The sequence below is a fragment of the Pithys albifrons genome, chromosome 1, assembly GCF_047495875.1.
Source record: "Pithys albifrons albifrons isolate INPA30051 chromosome 1, PitAlb_v1, whole genome shotgun sequence".
NCBI classification, from domain to species: Eukaryota; Metazoa; Chordata; class Aves; order Passeriformes; family Thamnophilidae; genus Pithys; species Pithys albifrons.
In genome coordinates this window covers 98924080-98944197 of record NC_092458.1, presented here as the reverse complement: position 1 = coordinate 98944197, position 20118 = coordinate 98924080, and the positions used below count along the sequence as shown (strand labels likewise).

At 39.7% G+C, this 20118-nt stretch overlaps 1 protein-coding gene across 1 annotated transcript in view; it reads right to left on the bottom strand.

Annotated features, from left to right (window-relative positions):
• The window catches only part of TMPRSS7 (transmembrane serine protease 7), a 45894-nt gene that overhangs the window by 14162 nt on the left and 11614 nt on the right, over nucleotides 1-20118 (bottom strand). The window contains exons 2-10 of the mRNA XM_071572592.1: nucleotides 16387-16579; nucleotides 15544-15674; nucleotides 12669-12736; nucleotides 11438-11631; nucleotides 10549-10587; nucleotides 5895-6123; nucleotides 3608-3738; nucleotides 2261-2373; nucleotides 596-702 (exon numbers count right to left, since the gene is read on the bottom strand). Of these exons, the coding sequence (XP_071428693.1) occupies nucleotides 596-702; nucleotides 2261-2373; nucleotides 3608-3738; nucleotides 5895-6123; nucleotides 10549-10587; nucleotides 11438-11631; nucleotides 12669-12736; nucleotides 15544-15674; nucleotides 16387-16579 (1205 nt within the window). The remainder of the gene's footprint in view (nucleotides 1-595; nucleotides 703-2260; nucleotides 2374-3607; nucleotides 3739-5894; nucleotides 6124-10548; nucleotides 10588-11437; nucleotides 11632-12668; nucleotides 12737-15543; nucleotides 15675-16386; nucleotides 16580-20118) is intronic.

Below are 20118 nucleotides of genomic sequence, written 5' to 3'. Positions count from 1 at the left end.
TCTGGACAATATGCTGGGAAAGTAGTGGTATCTTAACTAAAAAATAGCAGCAATATTTTAATTAAAAAAACACTTTAGAAATATAGTGCTACCTTGGAAGACATGCAGTTTCTCTTTCAAGTGCCAGTGACTGGAATGTGGAAGCACCTACTTTTCTATTTTCAACTGACTCATCGCAATAGCTTTCACCAAGAAGTTAATTAGATTCACTGTGCTCTTGAGCAATTATAGAATTAAGTAACACTTAAAAAGTTTGTAACAGACCTTGAACAACGACTCCAGAAACCTCAGAATTATTTTAGTGTTCACAGGACATCCATCTTTACCCAACACTTTCCATTTCTCTCTCCAGAGAGTACCAAAGGCTCTTGTTTTCATGGTTTTGATACTTCTCAATAGAGAGAGAGATATATGTATGTGTATATATATGTATATATGTAAAATAAAGATTCTGTTACATAATGAGCTAAAATGAAAGAATACTAGGACAACACATTATTTCTGTCTTTGTGAAAATTCTCTGAGTGAGCTGCAGTAGTAATGGGAATGTTTTCTTCTGCATGGATTATTAATGTAACAGTACCAAAATACTTACATGTGTTCATTAATTTTCCACCACCCTCGGTCACAGCCTTTAATATTCTTCTCACTGATGGTATAATTATAAAACTTCAGAGCTATACCAAGGCTCTTCTGTGGAGTCTGTCAGAAGCAAGAAAGGCAGTGCAAGCAGTCTTTTTCATTTTGTGGACACAGAACATAAAAGTCTCAGCAATTACAGAGCTTGGCAATGTCACTCTCTGGGAGCTCTGAGCCAGCTCAGCAACCAGCACTTGAGACACGTGCCAGCCATTCAGTCTTGAGTAAAATCAAAGGTTGGCACAGCCTCACCACAGCTGCAGGCTTTCTCCCCCTCTAGCCAATAGCCTTTCATCTTCAGAAAGCGACTGGCCAAAGAAAGCAGCATTTGCATCAAGATCAAAACACTCAAACACATCCAAATTTACTTGTGTAGCAACACAGAGCCCCAGTGGACTTTTAGACCTAAGATACTGCACAGAATAACTGTGTCATGTTATTTCTACCACAATACTGTAGTCTTCTGTTAGTACCTTCTCAGCCAAGCATTCTTTAGTATTTTATAAAACATTTTGAAGCCCAGCAATATCATGAGTGTTCATGATTAATTAGAAGTTACTTTATTACAAGTAACAGAACTTTTTTTGCAAGACAAGGCAATGTTCATTTTAAAACAAAGGCTGGTTCAGGGCAAAAATCCAGAAATGAAAATTTTTCTCCTTCTCTCTGACAGAAAACATAATTTGGCAAATGAGGGAGTTTTCATTGTTGAATGGCTGGAAAATTATACTGGTTTGAGCAATAAATCTTGGGGGTTGCCCATGTTAAGTGTCTTGAAACCTGTCCCTCGGAAGTCCAGAGTGAATTGAAGACCTTAAATTTAACAGAAAACAAAACAAAACAAAACATCTTATCATTCTAGAAAAGGAAGAAGCTATAGACATGGCTAGCTGGTCTTGATTTATATTGGTGGGATTTGATATGGGCAACCACTAGCTTAGCAAGCCATGAATAAAATAATCAGAAAGATGGGTAAATAGTTGACACCATCATACCCATTATCATATTCCTTAGAGAAGAAAACACTGAAGGGCAAGCCCTAAGTCAAAGATCGTATTTTAACAGCACTTAGAGAGAAATACTCATGTCGGAGAAAGCATGACAAAACCTTTTATAATTGATGCTAATTTCAGCAATTTGCATTCAGGAAAGTACTTGAAAACATGCAGAAGAGAGGACACCAAGTTAAAAAAAAAGTCTGTGGGATGTCTGAAGACAAACATATTAGGCATATGAGAAGATATCAGAAAAGTGGCAGTAATAACTAGGTTAGAGGAGTCTTTTGTACATAAGTTTCATCCAAATTTCTGAGTGTGGGAAGAAGGGAGTTAAAACCATCAAGTCTTCTATTTCCTGACATGAATTAATTCTCCAGGCTAAACATCAAAACTTATCTCAGCTCTTCACCTTTAAAATAGGATAGTTTAAGACCTATGGTCTCTTCCTTAAGAATGACTGCACAGAAAAAGTAAAAAACTGGTACAAAACACTTGAGCACATTTCTACAAAATGCCACACCTGTAAGGATGCAGGTCACTGCCTGCTCAGTTGCTTCTGCTTTACTTAAGATCCATATACCCACAACGCACAACAGTGCCAGAGAGAGAAAGATTCATGTTACCTGAAAGTTCCATGCACAAAGACATTTTGGAGGGTAATAGCTAGGGTAATAGGGACTTGTGATTCTTCCTTCATAGCCAATTTTCTCTTTTGTCACTATTGCTTTCCCACACCCTAGAGAAAGGGGGGGGGGGGGAAGAAAAAAGGAAAAAAAAAAGAAAAAAAGGGGCAAAATTTACTTTCAGTAGAGCTATTCAGTGGGCTAAAGCATCCAAATTTATCAGAAGTCTTTCATTGCAAAACAGAGCAGGTTAGGAGTTATATTTATTTGGGTTAAACTTGTAGAAAGAGACCCTTTGCAATGATGTACACAGAAGACATGGAATTTAAAAGTCCAGGGATGCTTGCTGGGCTCTGCAAGACCAGGAAAAATTATTGTGAAATTTTATATTGGTTATTTCACTGAAGGCAGTTTTGCAAACATGCATATCAATATGTCCACTTTGCAGTAATACACAATGATCTTTAATCTTAAAATGCAGCCAGTTAGAAGAGAAATGGACAAAGTACTAAACAAATCAGCCTCCTGGAAGTCAAAATTTCCTTTTATGGATTTTCAGAGTTAATTAAAAACAAAACAGAGAGAAACCAACAAAAAACACCTCAGATGGGAATTTAAACAAACAAAACCAAAAATTCCAACTCACCTAGCCCTGAATTTGAAGTTACTTAAGATGGAGATTTTATCACATGCTTTTATGATGGTGTTTTAATGCTTTATTACTGTCAATATGGAAAATATTCAGCATCTTTTTGAGCAACTTGAATTTCCTTGCATTGGATTGTGTTAGATTTTTCTTTTTGTGCTATAAGCATGATATTCCCTGTACTATTTGTCATTATGATCTAACAACTTTTTACAGATTAAACTAATAAAAAGCAAGTGATGGACTTCACACACAAACATAAGTGACTCCTTTGTGTTCATGAGGAGTCATGGACCGATAACAAATGCAGACAAAGCTACTGAAGTTCTATTTTCTGAGAGCAGTTTTTATTGCTGAACTTCCACATTCAACGTGATCCTGGAGTGCGAAGACAGGAGAGAGGACAGGGCTACACCTGAAATTACAGCTCCATCTACTGGCACATTGCAGTGCTCGCCAACTGAATTCAGGGCTGGTTTCAGCCTTTTACCTTCATATTTTACTTCACAGCTAGCATGCTCAGATTAAATTACTCAGGAGGAAGGGAGACACTCAGTAATGCAGAGAAGATGAAGAGAGACATGCATTTATAAAAAATGTACATGAAATACCGGACTCAGTTATCTGTAGTCAGAAACATGACAGCCTCTTCAGGATCAGAGACAGAAGCAATACAATTTCCAAACACAGAACAAACCTACTTTCTTGTGTAATGACCTCAAAATAGCCATGGAATTCCTTATGCTCCTTTACGTGTGCTGCCTTAAACATTACCAGCATGAGATTATTTGTGGACACAACTGACACCAATGAATCAGCTGGTTCACAAGCTCTGATGGGGAAGAAAGAAGAGTACATACATAAGCAATCAGCAAAAAGGCAAAAAGCCTAACACATTACTCTCATTCTATGAATAAGCTTTCCACTGGTTCAGATCTTACCTATTTCAAAGTCTAGTAAAATCTCCATATTCTTAAATGCAAAAGTACCACAAGGCCAGTTAGAAACTCCAATATTGGAAATGAAAGAAAGAGAAGAAAAGAAAGAAAGAAAGAAAGAAAGAAAGAAAGAAAGAAAGAAAGAAAGAAAGAAAGAAAGAAAGAAAGAAAGAAAGAAAGAAAGAAAGAAAGAAAGAAAGAAAGAAAGAAAGAAAGAAAGAAAGAAAGAAAGAAAGAAAGAAAGAAAGAAAGAAAGAAAGAAAGAAAGAAAGAAAGAAAGAAAGAAAGAAAGAAAGAAAGAAAGAAAGAAAGAAAGAAAGAAAGAAAGAAAGAAAGAAAGAAAGAAAGAAAGAAAGAAAGAAAGAAAGAAAGAAAGAAAGAAAGAAAGAAAGAAAGAAAGAAAGAAAGAAAGAAAGAAAGAAAGAAAGAAAGAAAGAAAGAAAGAAAGAAGAAACATGAAAACTAATGGTTTCCTCTAGGAGCCTTCACTCCAAATAAAAATGAATGAAACCAATATTAAAGAAAGAGTTGTAGAAAGAGAAAGCTTACTTTATTAAACCAATAGATTTATCCACTTGTGGAGTGGGTGTTGTGGTTTAAGCTAGGCCTAAATTTAGGCTTTAGTTTTCAGAGTAAGCCCTAGATAAGCAGCTGACTTGAGCTGGGTCAGGCTAGCTGACAGCTGACTTCTACTGGCCAATGGTATTCCATATTATATTCTGACATCATCTCAAATATAAAAGCAGCTGTAGTTCAGTTCAGTTCCTTCATGACTTCTCATCTGTGAAGGACATACTGTGCTGTCCCAGGAAGACCAGGCCCAGCACAGGCCCACCACCATGTTATCTTAGGGAAATAAGTTTGTTTTTAGTCTTTCTCTCTGCTTAGGTCTGTCCCTCAGAAGATTGAGTTCTCTATAGTGATTTGTAGATAGAATGGTGGGATTTGTATTTGATGGGAGTGGGGAGTTTTTTTTGTTATTTCTAACTTGTGTAAGTGTATGTTATATTATAGTTTTCTTTTAATTTTCTCTTTTCTGTATAAATATATATAATTAGTTTAAGTTTAAATCTTGGAGGTTTTTTTCTTTCTCCCTTTTCTTAGTCGGGGGGAGGGAGACTGACTCTGTATGGGGCAGTTGGCAGTTTGCCAGCTCAACCCAAGACAGTGGGAAAGACAAGAAGGTTGTTCTTCAAGTCAGAAATTAAGAACCTGAGCTAAACAACTAGTCTTATTAAAAAATGTTGCTTTCCATATGCCTATATGCATTACCTAGCAGACATCTTCACTCCTCTACAGATAGTAACATGTAAGTGAACACCATGAGGCTTATACACAGACTGATATGCCAGAGAAAAGGATTTCAGGTGTGAAAACACAAAGCTCTTCGTCTACTTCATGGAAATGCTGTCTTCTTCTTTTGGACTGACAGAGCCCTATGGAATTAGTTATCAGGAATTTCAAACAAAAAGTCCCTAAACAAGCACACTGGATCATTAAAAAGACAGAAGGAAAACAAAAAAAGTAATAATCCAGATCCCTCAACCCATCACAGCTTTAATTCTAGATTTTAATAACTTTCTAAACAAATAGAGCAGATAAAAAACCCACTGAAGTAGTGAGTGACAATAAATAAAATAAAATCATGAGACTTAGTTTTAGAACTTCAGTCTTTTAGAAGAAGAGTTTGCTTAAGGAAGGAAATTTTAACATTCACTTTCAGTAAACATCTGCTTCCTAATGAGAAACAGAAAATTCTACCCAGTAATGTTTGACTTTCTCATAATTCTGTAGATGGTGAAGATCAGTCCAGTTGAAGAATAAAGAAAAAATTGAAGAATATTTTACCATTTCTTTTATTAGCAATGTCAACTTTTCCACTTTTGTAAGAAACTTAAACTTACCAGGTGTTATGTAACACATGAAGATCAGAAAAATTGTAACAAAACAAAAACTATCAAAAATGCAGATGACAAGTCTTTAAGAAAAAAAGAAAAGAAAAGAAAAAGAAAACAATGCAAATGAATTCTCAATGACAATTTATACTCACCGGTACAGTATCTTTTCTTTGATTGGTATCAGAGAATCATAAATGGTTAGGGAGTCAGTGATGCAGTTATCTGCTTCAATCTGGAGCGATACTATTGAAAGGCGAATAAGATGGCCCACAGATGCAATAAGCTTAAAATAGCAGATCGTTCCCTCTGAGGCAGCTTGCATATCCAGAGGAAAGTGCTCATGTAAACGATCACCATACAGATCATACATACAATTTTTTCCTGTGAAAATGTCACATTTTCAACACAGGTCACACTCACTCCAAAATGCTTAAATCCACATGACATAAAAAAAAGAATCCTAAAACATATGTTAAAATAAAACAACATATGAAAGCATATGCCATGTAGAAAACAAAGTAATAACAAAAGTGGTTGGAGTTATAAGAGATCATCGAGTTCCAAATCCTCTGCCATGGAAGGGGGATACCTTCCACTTGATCATGTCGCTCAGCGCCCCTTCTAACCCAGCCTTGGACACTTCCAGGAATGGCCCATTTACAGCTTCTCTGGGCAGCTTGTTCCACTGCCTAACCACCTCCACAGTAAAGAATTTCTTCTTACCCTAAACCCAAACCTACTCTTTTCCTGCTTAAAGCCATTCCCACTTGTCCTTCTAAAGAGTCCCTCTCTCACTTCTGTGCCATTCACTGTTTACACCATAGTTACAAGTTTGCAGTCAAGGAAAAGTCTATTCATAAAAGTACAGAACATGGCCAACAGTGCTGTAATTCAGTCCTTGCAGTGTATTTACATGAAAGCAATGCCATTTTGTACAATCTGCATATAACAAAATTCTGCAGAATCTCTATTAGGATGAATTATGTAAATAATTGTTTGCTGGGAAACATTCATCTACTTTCAAGGCATAAATCAACTACTTGCCCCTACAGAGGTTTGGATATTTGTAATCAATAAAATAAAAGAAAAACCCTCCTGTATTATTCCAGGGGTTTTACTATTCAGATGTCAGGGTTCTCAGTGTTTTATCATGATACGACCTACAAGTGCTACCAATAAATTCAAGTTCACCAACTCCTTCAGTTTGGAAGAAATTCTAGGGCTTCTGTTGTTCAACACCCTGCTCAAAGCAGGGTCAGAATTAATTCAGATGAGGACTTTGTCCTGTCAAGTCTTGAAAAGTCTTGCAGCTTAGAAATGAAAGTGCGGCAAAACACAAATGATGCAACCTAGCCTACGTAACAAAAAATGTAAAATGATGTGTCATAGTTTAGATAAGGATAACCAGGAAATTATGCTACTTGCATACAATTTTCAAATTAAGCCGAAACAATTGTAACTTCAAGTCAAATACATTGAGATCTTTATTTCAATTCAGTATTGCAGCCCACAGTAAGCAAAAATCTTGGATATTTTTTTGATGTAGTTATTTCTAAAACTCTTAACACAGCTCTCTGAAAGGTGAGAGAGGGAAAATGCAAATTAGGGAGAATAAGATCCAGAGTAAATATTGGCATTAATTTCTGCCTTTTGAGGACACAAGTCTCTGAAATAGATACTATTATGGAACATCAATTAGAACCTTGTGAATGTTCCTACCAATTGTTGACTCAAATTATTTGTTGACCTTTTAACCAGCAGCTAATCAAGACAGGAAGTGGCAGACTTTGTCTGACTTCCACTTTTAATTTACAATATTGAAACTAATGTTATGAATATTTATGAGCAATCTGTTAGGGTCACATACCATTCAACTGAATTACCATTATAACTATTTCAAACTTTGACTGGGCCATTGTTCTTTCTTATTCCTTGCTCTTATCTCTTCCCAAAAACATTTTTAATAGACATTTGTGTTTATTTAGTCACCCTTAACAAAGCCAGCTTTGATCATAATCTCTAGAATTATGTGACTACCATTATTTCTACTAAGTAGTTAATAATGGGACAAGCTCACTGCGGGTACAGAGCAGGGCGCAGAGAATTTAGAGCTAGCTCTGAAACTACAAGTAATGCCAGCATGCGAGGTTGAAAACAAAGCTGGATAAAGTCTCTACCCAAGCAAACTCTGCATATACCAGGGCAATGCAAGTCACTTGCATCAGCTGAATCTCTACAAGTCTCTTCAATAAATCTGCACTACAGCGCTGTGCCTGAACCAATGACTAGGTGCATCTTCATACCCAAAGTAACTCCATTGCTGTCAAAATATAACTGGGCAATGCACATTCCTTGTGCTGCTGCATGACCACTTTCGCCTCTGCACCATATTCTGTAGTCCTAAGCAGATATGGCTAAAGGACTCCAACAAATGAAATTGCACCAGTATATGACTTTGTCGACTACTGTGGCCATTCATGTTGTTGTTCCCCAGCAACTTCATTGCATACCAGTTCTATGCTTCCAATAGATACCAGTTGACACCTTTGGGTGGCTACAGAAGATGTTGAGATTATGGCAGGACATCCTTTTCCATTTGTGTGAAAGTTACCAGGAGTCCCAAAAAAGCCTTGGCATCAATATTTGTGTTGCACTCTTCTCCTCAATTTCTTCTTTTTCAAGAACTGCACTTCAGAATAATTTGAAATACAAGCTTTGAATGTACTAATTCCTGAGCATTGGAATGCTGAACCAGGAAATGAAAGCACTCTGCAAGTAAACACCAATATGCAAAATTCTTTTGCATGTCATGAGATGTGATAAACATCAATATTGTTATGCTTTTCAGTTTAATCCAGGGAAGGATTTGAAAATCAGAGGATGCTGTAGGAAACTTGACTTGAGTTTTGAGAAATTATGGGCTGATAGCAATCTAAACACTGCAAACTATGGCCCAAGGTGTGTGACTTAAGGCCCACCTGTGGACCACACAATTAGGAAACCTTGATTTGGCTGCACTGGCAAAAGTTAGTTGTTGAATTCTAAGACAATATGCAAGCTAAAACACTGGAAGATAACAGAAGTGAAGATCACAATGTCAAAGGTTCAACAAAGAAAGATATGTGGGTGGGGAGTGTTACTTCAGGGAATTTTTCTCACTCTACCAGCATAAAGGTTTTGGGAGTTGAAGTGCCAGGACTGAGAACAAAGGAGTGGTTGATGACCCCAGATTCTGACTTAATGGTGGACTGAAGGCGAGAAACAGACTCCCAGCACCTGAGAGGGGGAGAGGCTTTTCCTGGGTGCTGACTTCACTTTGTTTTGGGCAGCTGCTTGGGAAAGCCACTGTTTGCTAAGCTGGTGAGAGCTCCTTCTGACTCTGCTCTTCGCCTTCCCCCCTCCATCTCTAGGCACCCTGAGTTTCAGAGAGAGAGAGGAGGGTCACAGCTGCTTAGGGACACACTGCAGACCTTTTTTTTTTCCTGAGGACTGACTTTGACTGCAAGGAGATTTCTGGGAATCACCACCACTCCTCAACTCCCAGTGTTTTCTTCTTTTGAACAAAGGACAAGAAGAGAGAGAGTCTGCTCTTCCACCATGGAGAAGGCTCCATCCTCCTCCATATGTCATACACTCCCCTTGTCTCTGCCTTGCTGAAAAAAGGCTGAGAATTCACCTTGCAGCCAGCTGAGGTGTGACACTGCCACTGTCCATAAACATAATTGCACCAGGAGGAAACTGCAGGTTTTTTTGGGGGTTGGTTTGTTTTTTGGGGTTTGTTTTTGGTGCTGAGAGAGTAGTCTGCTCTGGTCTGTTTATAATTGTATCTATATCTACATATATATATAGTAGTTAAGAACAATTATCCTTTTTATACACATTTTCTAATTAAAGGTTTGATTTGTTTTTGTTTTCTTTTTTTTTTTTTGTAATTTAATAAGGGGGGACGTGGATATTGAAGAGGAATACTCTCCTCTGGTCTTGATAAAAATTTCAGTTTCCCTCAAATTAAGGTGCACAAATAGAAGCACAACAAGTTAATGTCTCAGAAAAGAAAAATACAATCATAGGTATAAAGCTCTTAAAAAACCAAAACAGTGCAACTTCTCAAGATGAAGAGTCAGTCTGTGTCAAACAGCATGGGAGGTCAACACACTGAGCTGATTGACAACTTCTGCCCCAACAGAGACTTATCAGGTGTCTGCATCAAAAGGGATCAGCATACTATGACTTAGCCTAGTAGCACACTTTTTCTAGGTACCTACTCCACATATTACTGAAGGTAGATGTGCTGTAATTTTAAACTGATTGTAACATTTCTGCACACTGCCAAAGAGCCTTACTGGGAGGTTTACAATATGAATCAAGCAGGTATACAAGTAGTATCTCCCACAACCCTGGAAAAACTCAACTGCTTACACTAATTACTGTTAGGAAATTAATTCAGAAGAAAACCTCATCATTAACCTTGGAGAAAAGGGAATTAAGGAGGATAAAGGACGGACAAGCATTACTACTGTTCAGCATATTAAATATGTTACTGTCCACTTTAGAGCAAACAATACTTGCCTACCATGACACCAGGTTCATCTACAACATTTACCAGGCAGATTAAGGATAAATAGTTTCCATATCTATCATCTGCAAGACTCTTGGTCATTCTATAGCAAGTTGTGACTTAAATATTAAGGCTGAAATCAACCCTCTGAAATTAACACTCAACAGTGTCTTTGAGTCTAAGTCATGAACCAAAAACTTTGTTCTCCACCTCTTCATTGCCAGGAAACTGTCAAAATGGTGAATTACCTGTTCCTGTTGTTGACCAATAATCTGACCGAAGACCTGCTGCATAGAAAAAGAGCTGTGTAAGTCTTCTTGTTGGTCTTAAATCCAGAATTCAAGGTTTAATTGAATCACACCAGTCCTAACACTGAACACACAAACAGATATCTCAGTGAGGGGGAAGCTACCAAAGCCCCCTTCATTTCTGCAAATTCTGCAAGCAGCTTTGCAGGTACCATGTCCCCAGTCATCTAAGCACCTGAGGCAAGAAGAGACTGCATGTCAATTCAACAGTCATATTCAATTAAAGAACTAAGACAGAGGTGTCCAGAGGGTAATTTCCTCACCCTTGGCCACAAAGTCTTTCTCAGCTTTTGTTCCATCCTAAGTTCATTAAACTAAAAATCATAAAACATTTTGTAGCTAAACATGTTAAACAGATATTTGAATTGTTAATTTGTTCCTCAGGAATGCCACAAGAGTTGTCTAATGAATGGGCAGGTTTATAATCTGTTTTTTAATCTTTACTAAAAGGGTGACAAAAGTTTTGTTTTCAGTGGAGGGGATAAAGCTTCCATGTGGAAACCTGAACCCTTCATATTTTTATTTAAAGTCACAGACTGAGCTGCCTACAAGGTGATGCCAGTCTTAACTCCTGACTATGAACTTAAGCATTCCATGTACTGGAAGTTTTACAATGACTGTTTACAAGAATACTTTGTACCTGGATTTGATCTCAAATCTGGGGTTTATTTTCCTTCTTCCTTTTTTTTAAAAATTATAAATTTAGTATTAGAAGCCAAAAAAAGTAGGATGAAAATTTTAGTTTATTTATAGAATTTGCTAGTCCCAGGTAAAAATGTTTGCTTAATGAAGTGTTTCATCTAGGATATGGGTATGTGCTAATACTAACCACTCAGTACAATAGAGTCCATGTCGACTGCCAGGCCCTGAAGACTTCCCACTGAAGTCCGGTTAATGATACTTGTCTGGATGGAATCCTTTAAAATGGCAGCCACACAGGCCTCACACAGCATGTGGCCCTTTGCCTGTGGCACCACAAATACGATCCAGAAATGAATAAGAAGGCCTCCATTGTTGTTGTTACTGAAATAAAAAGGTCCTACAGATTATTATCATGTTGAAAGTTCTCTGGAGACTTTTAGCCCAAGTTTGTGAAGTACAAATTTAGAAGTGTATGGCTCATTTCCATCTTGCCTAGCTACATTAACACACTGAATGTATATTTTCCTCTTAACATGGTGCGAGGGGAAAAAAAGCCCCAAACACCAAAATATACTCTTCATATCCAGTTGGGAATCTTCAGTACATTGATTTCCTGAGGGCTCCTGACTTTTGAGATCTATGGAAATTACATCATCTACTTGAATTAGAGCTGAACTGTTTCCTAAAAATCAAAACACAAATTGTAAAACAGAAATAGTAGAATTATCATGTCTAGAAATGCAGAACTCTGTACTGATTTGTATTTCACCCTGTACTGTGTGCTGTGGTATATAAACAGTTTCTAGACTGCTTAGGTAACTCATTAGAGACCATGTATGGTAACCCTAATCTTTACCTTCTGGTGGGGATAAAAGTCTTTAAAGCAAATGTTCCCTAGAAACTCCTGTTCCTGAAGAGAAATTTTATTTGGTTCAAGAGGATGAGAATAACTAAACTTCTAATATTAATTGCAACAAAGTATTAGAGTAAGACTACTTTGTTGCAGTATATTATCCCCTTGTGTCAGTAGAAAACAGTTTTATAACAATAAATTTTAAATAAATTACTGACAAAATACGTGCAACTTAGCCAATAACATAGTTGCACTTTAACAGCATGTTTAAGTGGTTAAAATTCTGTGTGACCTATCAACCAAAATACCACTAATTCTCTTTAGAGACGCTGTTTCTCTTAATCCTTGATTATACTTCTGGCAGACAAAAAACTGCTTATATGACTATAGTTTGCCCTTAACTTTTGTTAAGTGAATTAGTATAGGCTATCAATGTGTTTTGCTATCAGTACCAGTACATAGCAAAGACATTAAATCATAACCACCAAAAAATAGGCTTCTCTTGGGGGCTCCTTACATTGTCTAATATCCAGCAGAAAGGTAATTACATTAACCGCAGTTTTACCTGACTTCTGAAACGGTGGACTGCTTATAAAATTTGGACAAAGAAGAGGTTGTGTAGACCAAGTTGATCTGAAAGTGAAAGTATAAAGATTTAGCATTTCTGAAAGTCAGTCCTACCTAGAAATGGTATATGTCTGGCCTTTTCTAGGCATATCCTATTTTCCACCAAGACTATGCAACATGCAAACATTCCCAGACAAACATCAGCCAAGATCAGCAGAGCAGAAGATGTGAAGAGACCAGCTGTTCAATGCATACATAACAAGTCCAATATTCCCAGGAAACATCAAATCTTCTGCCCATTGCCAGCTGAAGTGTGCAGCAATGTTTCTTCTAAATAAATGAGTTTTGGAAAAGGTGCACATTCTTTGCCCAGCAAATACCAGACACAGAGGGCTGCCCTATGCTGATGCTGAAACTTAGGGCAAAACTTCAAGAAATGTGCAGAGGCTTGTAACATTTTTTGTGTTGCTACTAAAGTATAATGAACAGCACATATAAGAGATTTCTCCACAGAATCAGAGAAAGACAGAGATAGGAGAGGGCCTCTGAAGATGATCTAGTCCAATCCCATTGCTCAAAGCAGGGTCAATTACATCTGGCTGCTCAGGGACATTTCCTGTTGAGTATCTCCAAGACTGGAGACTCCAGAGCCTCCCTGGAAAACTGCTTAAGTGTTAGATCACCCACACAGCTAAAATGCTCTTTTTCTCCGTTTATGTGGAATTTCTTGCATTTTGATTCAGTTTGTGTCTATATTCTTCATCAACAACTTGGTATTAATGTATTTTTTTCCAATACACAGTGCAAAACATGTGGAGAAGCAAAAACACTGCCTGTTTCATGCAGTGGGTTATTCTGAAGGCAGAGACTGCAAAAATCACATCAGTATTAATCCCTAACCTTTGATATTTGACACAGGAAGTTTAAACAATACTTTTGAGGGCCTAAATAAATGGGTGAAGCTCTATCTTTCTCCAGATTAAGCTACAAGGGATTTTATATATTACTGTCACTACAAAAGAGAAAAGAAACCTATCCTGAGACATTCTTCTATTACTGCTTGTGGTTTATGGGCCAGTAACCATGAACAAAAGGGTTTCAAGGCAAAAAATAAAATCCTAAATCACCCACTTCCCTAATAATGATTTTAGTTAATATTATAGGTCACCACAAAGCCCAGATTTAGCTGTGCAAAATCCATTGGTGTGTTCAGGTAAAATTTACACATAAAAAGTAGACTCCAAGTTACATTCCAGTAGGAGGTGGTGACACTGGCAGCTCAACACCTTCTTTCTGACACTTCTCTCTGCTATAAATGACAAGGACAGGATGCTCTAGGACAAGAAGACACAGGGCTTACAGCAGGTTAGAGCTGCTCCATAAAGAGGAGGAGAAGCATGTGCCCTGCACTGGTTATCTGCTACCCCTCCTGGAAGCATTTCAGTCATTAACATGCAGGACTGGGAAAACTAGACAGTCAGCTTTGAGGTCTTTTTTGAACCAGCTTGGGGGAGGAAGGAGAAATAGAACCAGAAAGTGAGAACATGAGTTCATTCTATCAGATGAGGAAAACTTCTTGGTTGCATCTGACATTATTTTTTTAGCAATTTTCATACCATTGTTTGAATCCCTATGTGGACAGTGCTACATTTCCTGGAATTAATGTTTTTTTGATCCCCACACCAAATGTCTTCAAAGTCAAATTCCCTTTTAACAAAGATTTCCAACCCTTTCTTCCCACTGTGGAGCAGATTCAACTGCCTACCAACTGCTTTGACTGATGCGAGGTGTTTGGAAAGAAAAATGCTCATTAGAATACCTAGTATAATGTTATGGGTTTAGCCAGGTGGGCCTAAATTTAGGTTTTAAAGTTCAGCTAGGCCTAGGATTGTCAGCTGATTTAAGCTGGGTTGAGCTAGCTAACAGCTGACTTCTTCTAGCCAATAATATTGTATTCCATACCATACTACATCATCTCAAAGGGTGTAAAATCCAGTGTGTGGGTGTGGCTTAGTCAGTTCTGCCATGGCCGAGGTACAAGCTGGACGTGACCCTGCTTTTGTCTTGAAGCAGGCCTTGCTCTGCCCCTGCTGTCTCTGCTTGCATTTTGTCTGCATTCAGAGAAGTAGAAACATTTTTGTTGTTACTTTTTCCGTTTCTTGCTATGTGTCTCTTAGAGTCCTTACAGATCTAGTGTAATAGGCTTTGCTTTGTATTAATTGGGGAGTGGGAAGTTATGCCTTGTTATATATATATATGTAACTTCTGGAAGTGTGTGTTATATTGTAGTTTCCTCTTAATTTTCTCTTTTCTGTATAAATATATGTAGTTAGTTTCAGCATAAACCTGTTTTGAAAGTTTTTCTTTCCTCTCCCTCTTCTTTTCCCCTTAGCTGGTTGGGGGGCGGAGGAATCCTTTTCACTCTGTCTTGGACAGTTGGCATTTTGCCAGCTCAACCCAAGACATATAAGAAGAAAATATAAATGCAAATATATTTCAGAGCTCTAGATGCTTTAAGGCAGAAGACTGGCAGAAGATACCAATTTAAATGCAAAAGACTTCATTGGTTCAATGTCTCAAAAGTGACAGCTAAGTTTTGAAAGACTTTTGTAGAGTTCTATTCATAGATCCTGATTTGTGGGAGAAAATACAGAAAACTTTTTAGTAAAATGTAGAAGTCAAACAGACCCATTCAAAGCTCAGGTTGTGATGAACAAGCTGAAAGCAATCAGTTCCTTCATACCTCTAGATAGTCACTGTTTGTACATAATCCTCTGAGCGGGAAAAGGTGGAACAGACCACAGGGCACCTGAATGTTCCACCTCTTGTTCACAGTTCTAATCTTTACTAGCCAAGCAACCCCCTCATCTTACCACATGCTGCACGGTCTGTGCCATGGAGAGGAATTCCTTTGACTCTTTCTGCCTATATTCTGGAAGAAACTCTATGTTGGCAACACGAAACAGTCCAACAAAATACAGTGCATCTTTGTTTTCTGCCTGAACTACAAGAAAGAAAGAAGACAGTTAGCCTTTTTCCCCCCCAATAACAATGAGGGGTTTTTTACTTTATTAATTGTAACCCAAGTTAAACTATTTGGCCTTACAGCGATCACAACTACCAAAAAACCACTGTGCTTTTTTTAGCCAAATTGCTCGAGATGTGTACCACAATATTGTTAATTGATCACCTGTTCCCTACACACAAGATACTACCATACAAATGAGCCAGCATAATAATGGTAATATCAACATCCAGATTCTGCAGCATCCCCAGGGAATATTAGGCATTAGCATCAGGAGTCTAAAGAGGAAAGCAGTTTTTAATGCTCAATTAGACACATATGCTTTTTACTCCCCTTTTATTTCTTTAATTATATTTTGCATGCAAGATAAAGGACTTATCTGACCCTCATAAGGCCAAGAAACACAGTGAAAGGCAACATTTCTGAGGAATCAAGCTCATAGAAACTGTCAAGTCTGTGCAATCAACTTGCACATAAAAATATTTTGCCTACCACTTAAAAAGTGTCACTCTCCCTAAAGCCATCAGCTATGCCTGCTCTTATAATTACTTGTTATGTTAACAAAGACACACACAAAAGTTCTATGTTTATTTTAGAAACAGCCTTCAGGACAAGTGAGAGCCTAAAGTCAGCTGAAAGAACTATTGGGGAAAGGGATGTATGAAATTGGCTTGAGCTTTCAGCAACTCACCAATGAAGAGCCACAGTAATGTCCATGTTACAACTCCTAAAATTAATAAAATTAGGGTAAAGAGAATTATTTTGTTTTGAAAATTCCACAGCAATTTATCTTTTTTCTTCAATTTGTCATGTTTTTTCCTTGCCAGAATCCTCTTTGCCAACTTATCTTCTGCAGATACCATTTGGACTGAAATGTTGGCTACCTAAAATAGGATGAAAGACAACAAAAAAAGTGGAACATTTCTAACAGCAACTGACCAATGAACAACTAGAAGAGATTCCCACATACATTTGTTACTGCATGTACACAACTATAATTAACTCAGCAGCAGTTAAAACTCCTGTCAGAAAGTAAGAACTTTCCTTCAAGACACTTGCAGGTATAACACAGAGTCAGTCACCACAATTTACCCTAGGATAACAGCTCAAAATTTAACAGCTACCTGGCATCAACCATATGAATGAATCTTAGAATAGAATCATAGAATCAACTGGGTTGGAAGAGACCTCTGAGACCATCCAGCACCACTCTGATTACTAGATCATGGCACTAAGTGCCACATCCAGTCTCATCTTAAAAACGTCCAGGGAAGGTGAATCCACCATCTCTCTGGGCAGGCCATTCCAATGTAATTTTCTCTGTAAAGAATTTTTTTCTAATATCCAAACTAAACCTCCTCTGGCAAAGCTTAAGCCTGTGTCCTCTTGTTCTTCTGCTGGTTACCTGGGAGGAGAGATCAAGCCCCACTTGGCTACAACCTCCTTTCAGGTAGTTGTAGAGAGTGATGAGGTCACCTCTGAGCCTCCTCTTCTCCAGACTAAACAACCCCATATCCCTCAGTCTCTCCCCATAGGACTAATGCTTCAGTCCCTTCACCAGCCTCATTGCTCTTCTCTGGACCCGCTCCAGCACCTCAGTATCTTTCCTGAACTGAGGGGCCCAGAACTGAAAACAATACTCAAGGTCTGGCCTCACCAGTGCTGAGTACAGGGGAAGAACTATTTCCCTGGTCCTTCTGGGCACACTATTTTTGATAGAGGATGCCATTGGCCTTTTTGGCCATCTGGACACATTAATCCAAACCCCCAGGTCCCTCTCCACCTGGCTGCTCTCCAGCCACTCTGTCCCCAGCCTGTAGCACTGCAGGGGGTTGTTGAGCCAAAGTGCAGGTCCTGGCACTTGGTCTTGCTGAATTTAATCCCATTGGAATCAGCCCATCTCTCCAGCCTGTCCAGGTCCCACTGTAGAGCCTTCCTGCCTTCCAGCAGGTCGACACCCTCCGAACTTGGTCTCATTTGCAAATTTGCTAATGATGGACTCAATCCCCTCATCTAAATCATCCATAAAGGTGTTAAACAAAACTGGACCCAACACTGGTCTGGGGGACACCACTGGTGACCGGCTGGCAGCTGGACACAGCCCCGTTCACCAGCACTCTCTGGGCCTGGCCAGCCAACCAGTCAGCTCTTAACCCAGCTGAGAGTGCCCCTGTCCAAGCTGTGACCTGTCAGTTTTTCTAGGAGCATGTTATGGGAGACAGTGTCAAAGCCCTTGCTGAAGTCCAGATAGACCACGTCCACAGCCTTCTCTTCATCCACCAGGTGGGCCACCTGATCATAAAAGGAGATCAGGTTGGTCAGACAGAACCTGCCCCTCCTAAATCCGTGCTGACTGGGTCTAATCCCTTGTCCATCCTGTAAGTGCTGTGTGATTGCACTCAGGATGATCTGCTCCATAACCCTGCCAGGCACTGAGGTCAGGCTGACAGGCCTGTAGTTGTCTGGGTCCTCCTTGCAGCCCTTTTTGTGGATTGGTGTAACATTTGCCAACTTCCAGTCATCTGGGACCTTCCCAAAGAGCCAGGACTGTTGGTACTTGATGGAGTGTGGCTTGGCAAGCTCTTCCGCCAGCTCCCTCATCACCCTAGGATGGATCCCATCTGGCCGCATAGACTTCTGAGGATCCAAGTGGCTCAGTAAGTCACTATTTCCTCCTGGAACACAGTGGGGCTATTTGGCTCCCTGTCTCTGTCTACCAGCTCAGGAGGCCACTTGGCCTGATGGCCATCTGTCTTACTGGTGAAAAATGAGGCAAAGTAGGTGTCAAGTACCTCAGCCTTCTCCTCATCTCTGTTACCTATGTCCCCCGCCAAGTACAACAAAGAATGGAGGTTTTCCTTGCCCCTCCTTCTGTTATGAATGTATTTATAGAAGCGCTTTTTGTTATCCCTAACAGAAGTAGCCAAATAGACTTCAAATTGCTCTTGTGTCTAATTTTCTTTTACATGACCTAACTATATTCCTAAACTCTTCATGAGATGCCAGCCCTTTTTTCCACAGTCAGTAAGCTCTCTTTTTTTCCCTGATTTCCTTCAGAATCTCCCTATTTAACCAAACCGGTCGTCTTCCCTGCCACCTTGCCTTTCAGCACATGGGGAGAGCCTGTTCCTACGTACTCAAGACTTTCTTCTTGAAGCATGTCCATCCCTCCTGTACCCCCTTGTTTTCAAGGGCTGTTTTCCAGGGTATGCTCTGAACCAGTCTTCTGAATAGGCTGAAATCTGCCCTCCAGAAGTCCAGCGTAGAGGTTTTATTGATGGCCCTTCTTGCATCTCTGAAAACTCTATTATTTCATGATCACTGTGCTCCAGACAGTCTTCGACCACTACATTTCTTACCAGCTCCTCTCTGTTTGTAAACAGCAGGTCTAACAGCCCCACCTCTGGTAGGCTCATTTACCAGCTGAAGCAGGAAATTATCTTCTCTACACTCTAGAAATCTCCTAGACTGCGTCTTCTCCACTGTGTTGAGCTCCCAGCAGATATGTGGCAGGTTAAAGTCACCCACAAGAACAAGGGCTGGAGATTTTGAGACATCCACCAGCTGCTTGTAGAATAATTCATTCCCTTCATCATCATGGTTTGGTGGCTTGTAACAGACTCCCATCAGGATGTCAGCCTTGTCGGCTGTAATAGATGAATTAATTAATTTGCTAGAAACCAAATCAAATAGTATTTTTAATTTTGTTTTAAATGTAAAATTAAATATGCCTGAAAACTTGGAGGATTGTAAAAAAACCAGAAAGACAGCTTCTCAGCAACGCCTTATCGGAGAATGGCTCAGTGCTTAACAAGGAATGTAAGGTACTCTCTGTGGAGAAAAGGAACGATTCCCCAGTTTCGATACCTCTCAGCCCGGTGCCTTCCCCCCCTCCTTCCCCTACAGGTTTTTCTAGCCCCAAACAGTTTCGCCCTGCTAAGAAAAATACCTCCTTGCCTTTTTTTACCGTTTCTAGCCCTAGGAATTCCCTTCTTCTCCAAAACCCCCCCCCACTGAATCTCCGGGGAAGACCCGTGCCCTGCAAACCCCCCCCCGGTTCGTCTCGTTCCCCTCCTAAGCCAGCACCCGGGAAAAACCCCCACTTCCTCTCAGCCCCTCCATCTTTCCCAGTACAAGCCTTTCCTGGCCATACATGCCCAGTTTCACTCCCAAAACACCCAAAACTCAAAGCCACCAGTTTTTCTCTTTTCCCCTGCGGCCCCGGTCGGTCTCGACTCCCACGCCAGCCGCGCTGGGGGGGCCCTGGCGGTCTCCATGTCCTGCCGGGGTGCCTGCCAGCCGTGTCGCTGGGGGCCGGGTCCCACAGAGCGCCCCCGGGGGTCCCAGTACCACGGTCACCCACAGCGCAAGCCCTGCCAAGCTCCCCGCCAGTTTCCCCCCCCCCAAGGAAGGCTGTGCAGCC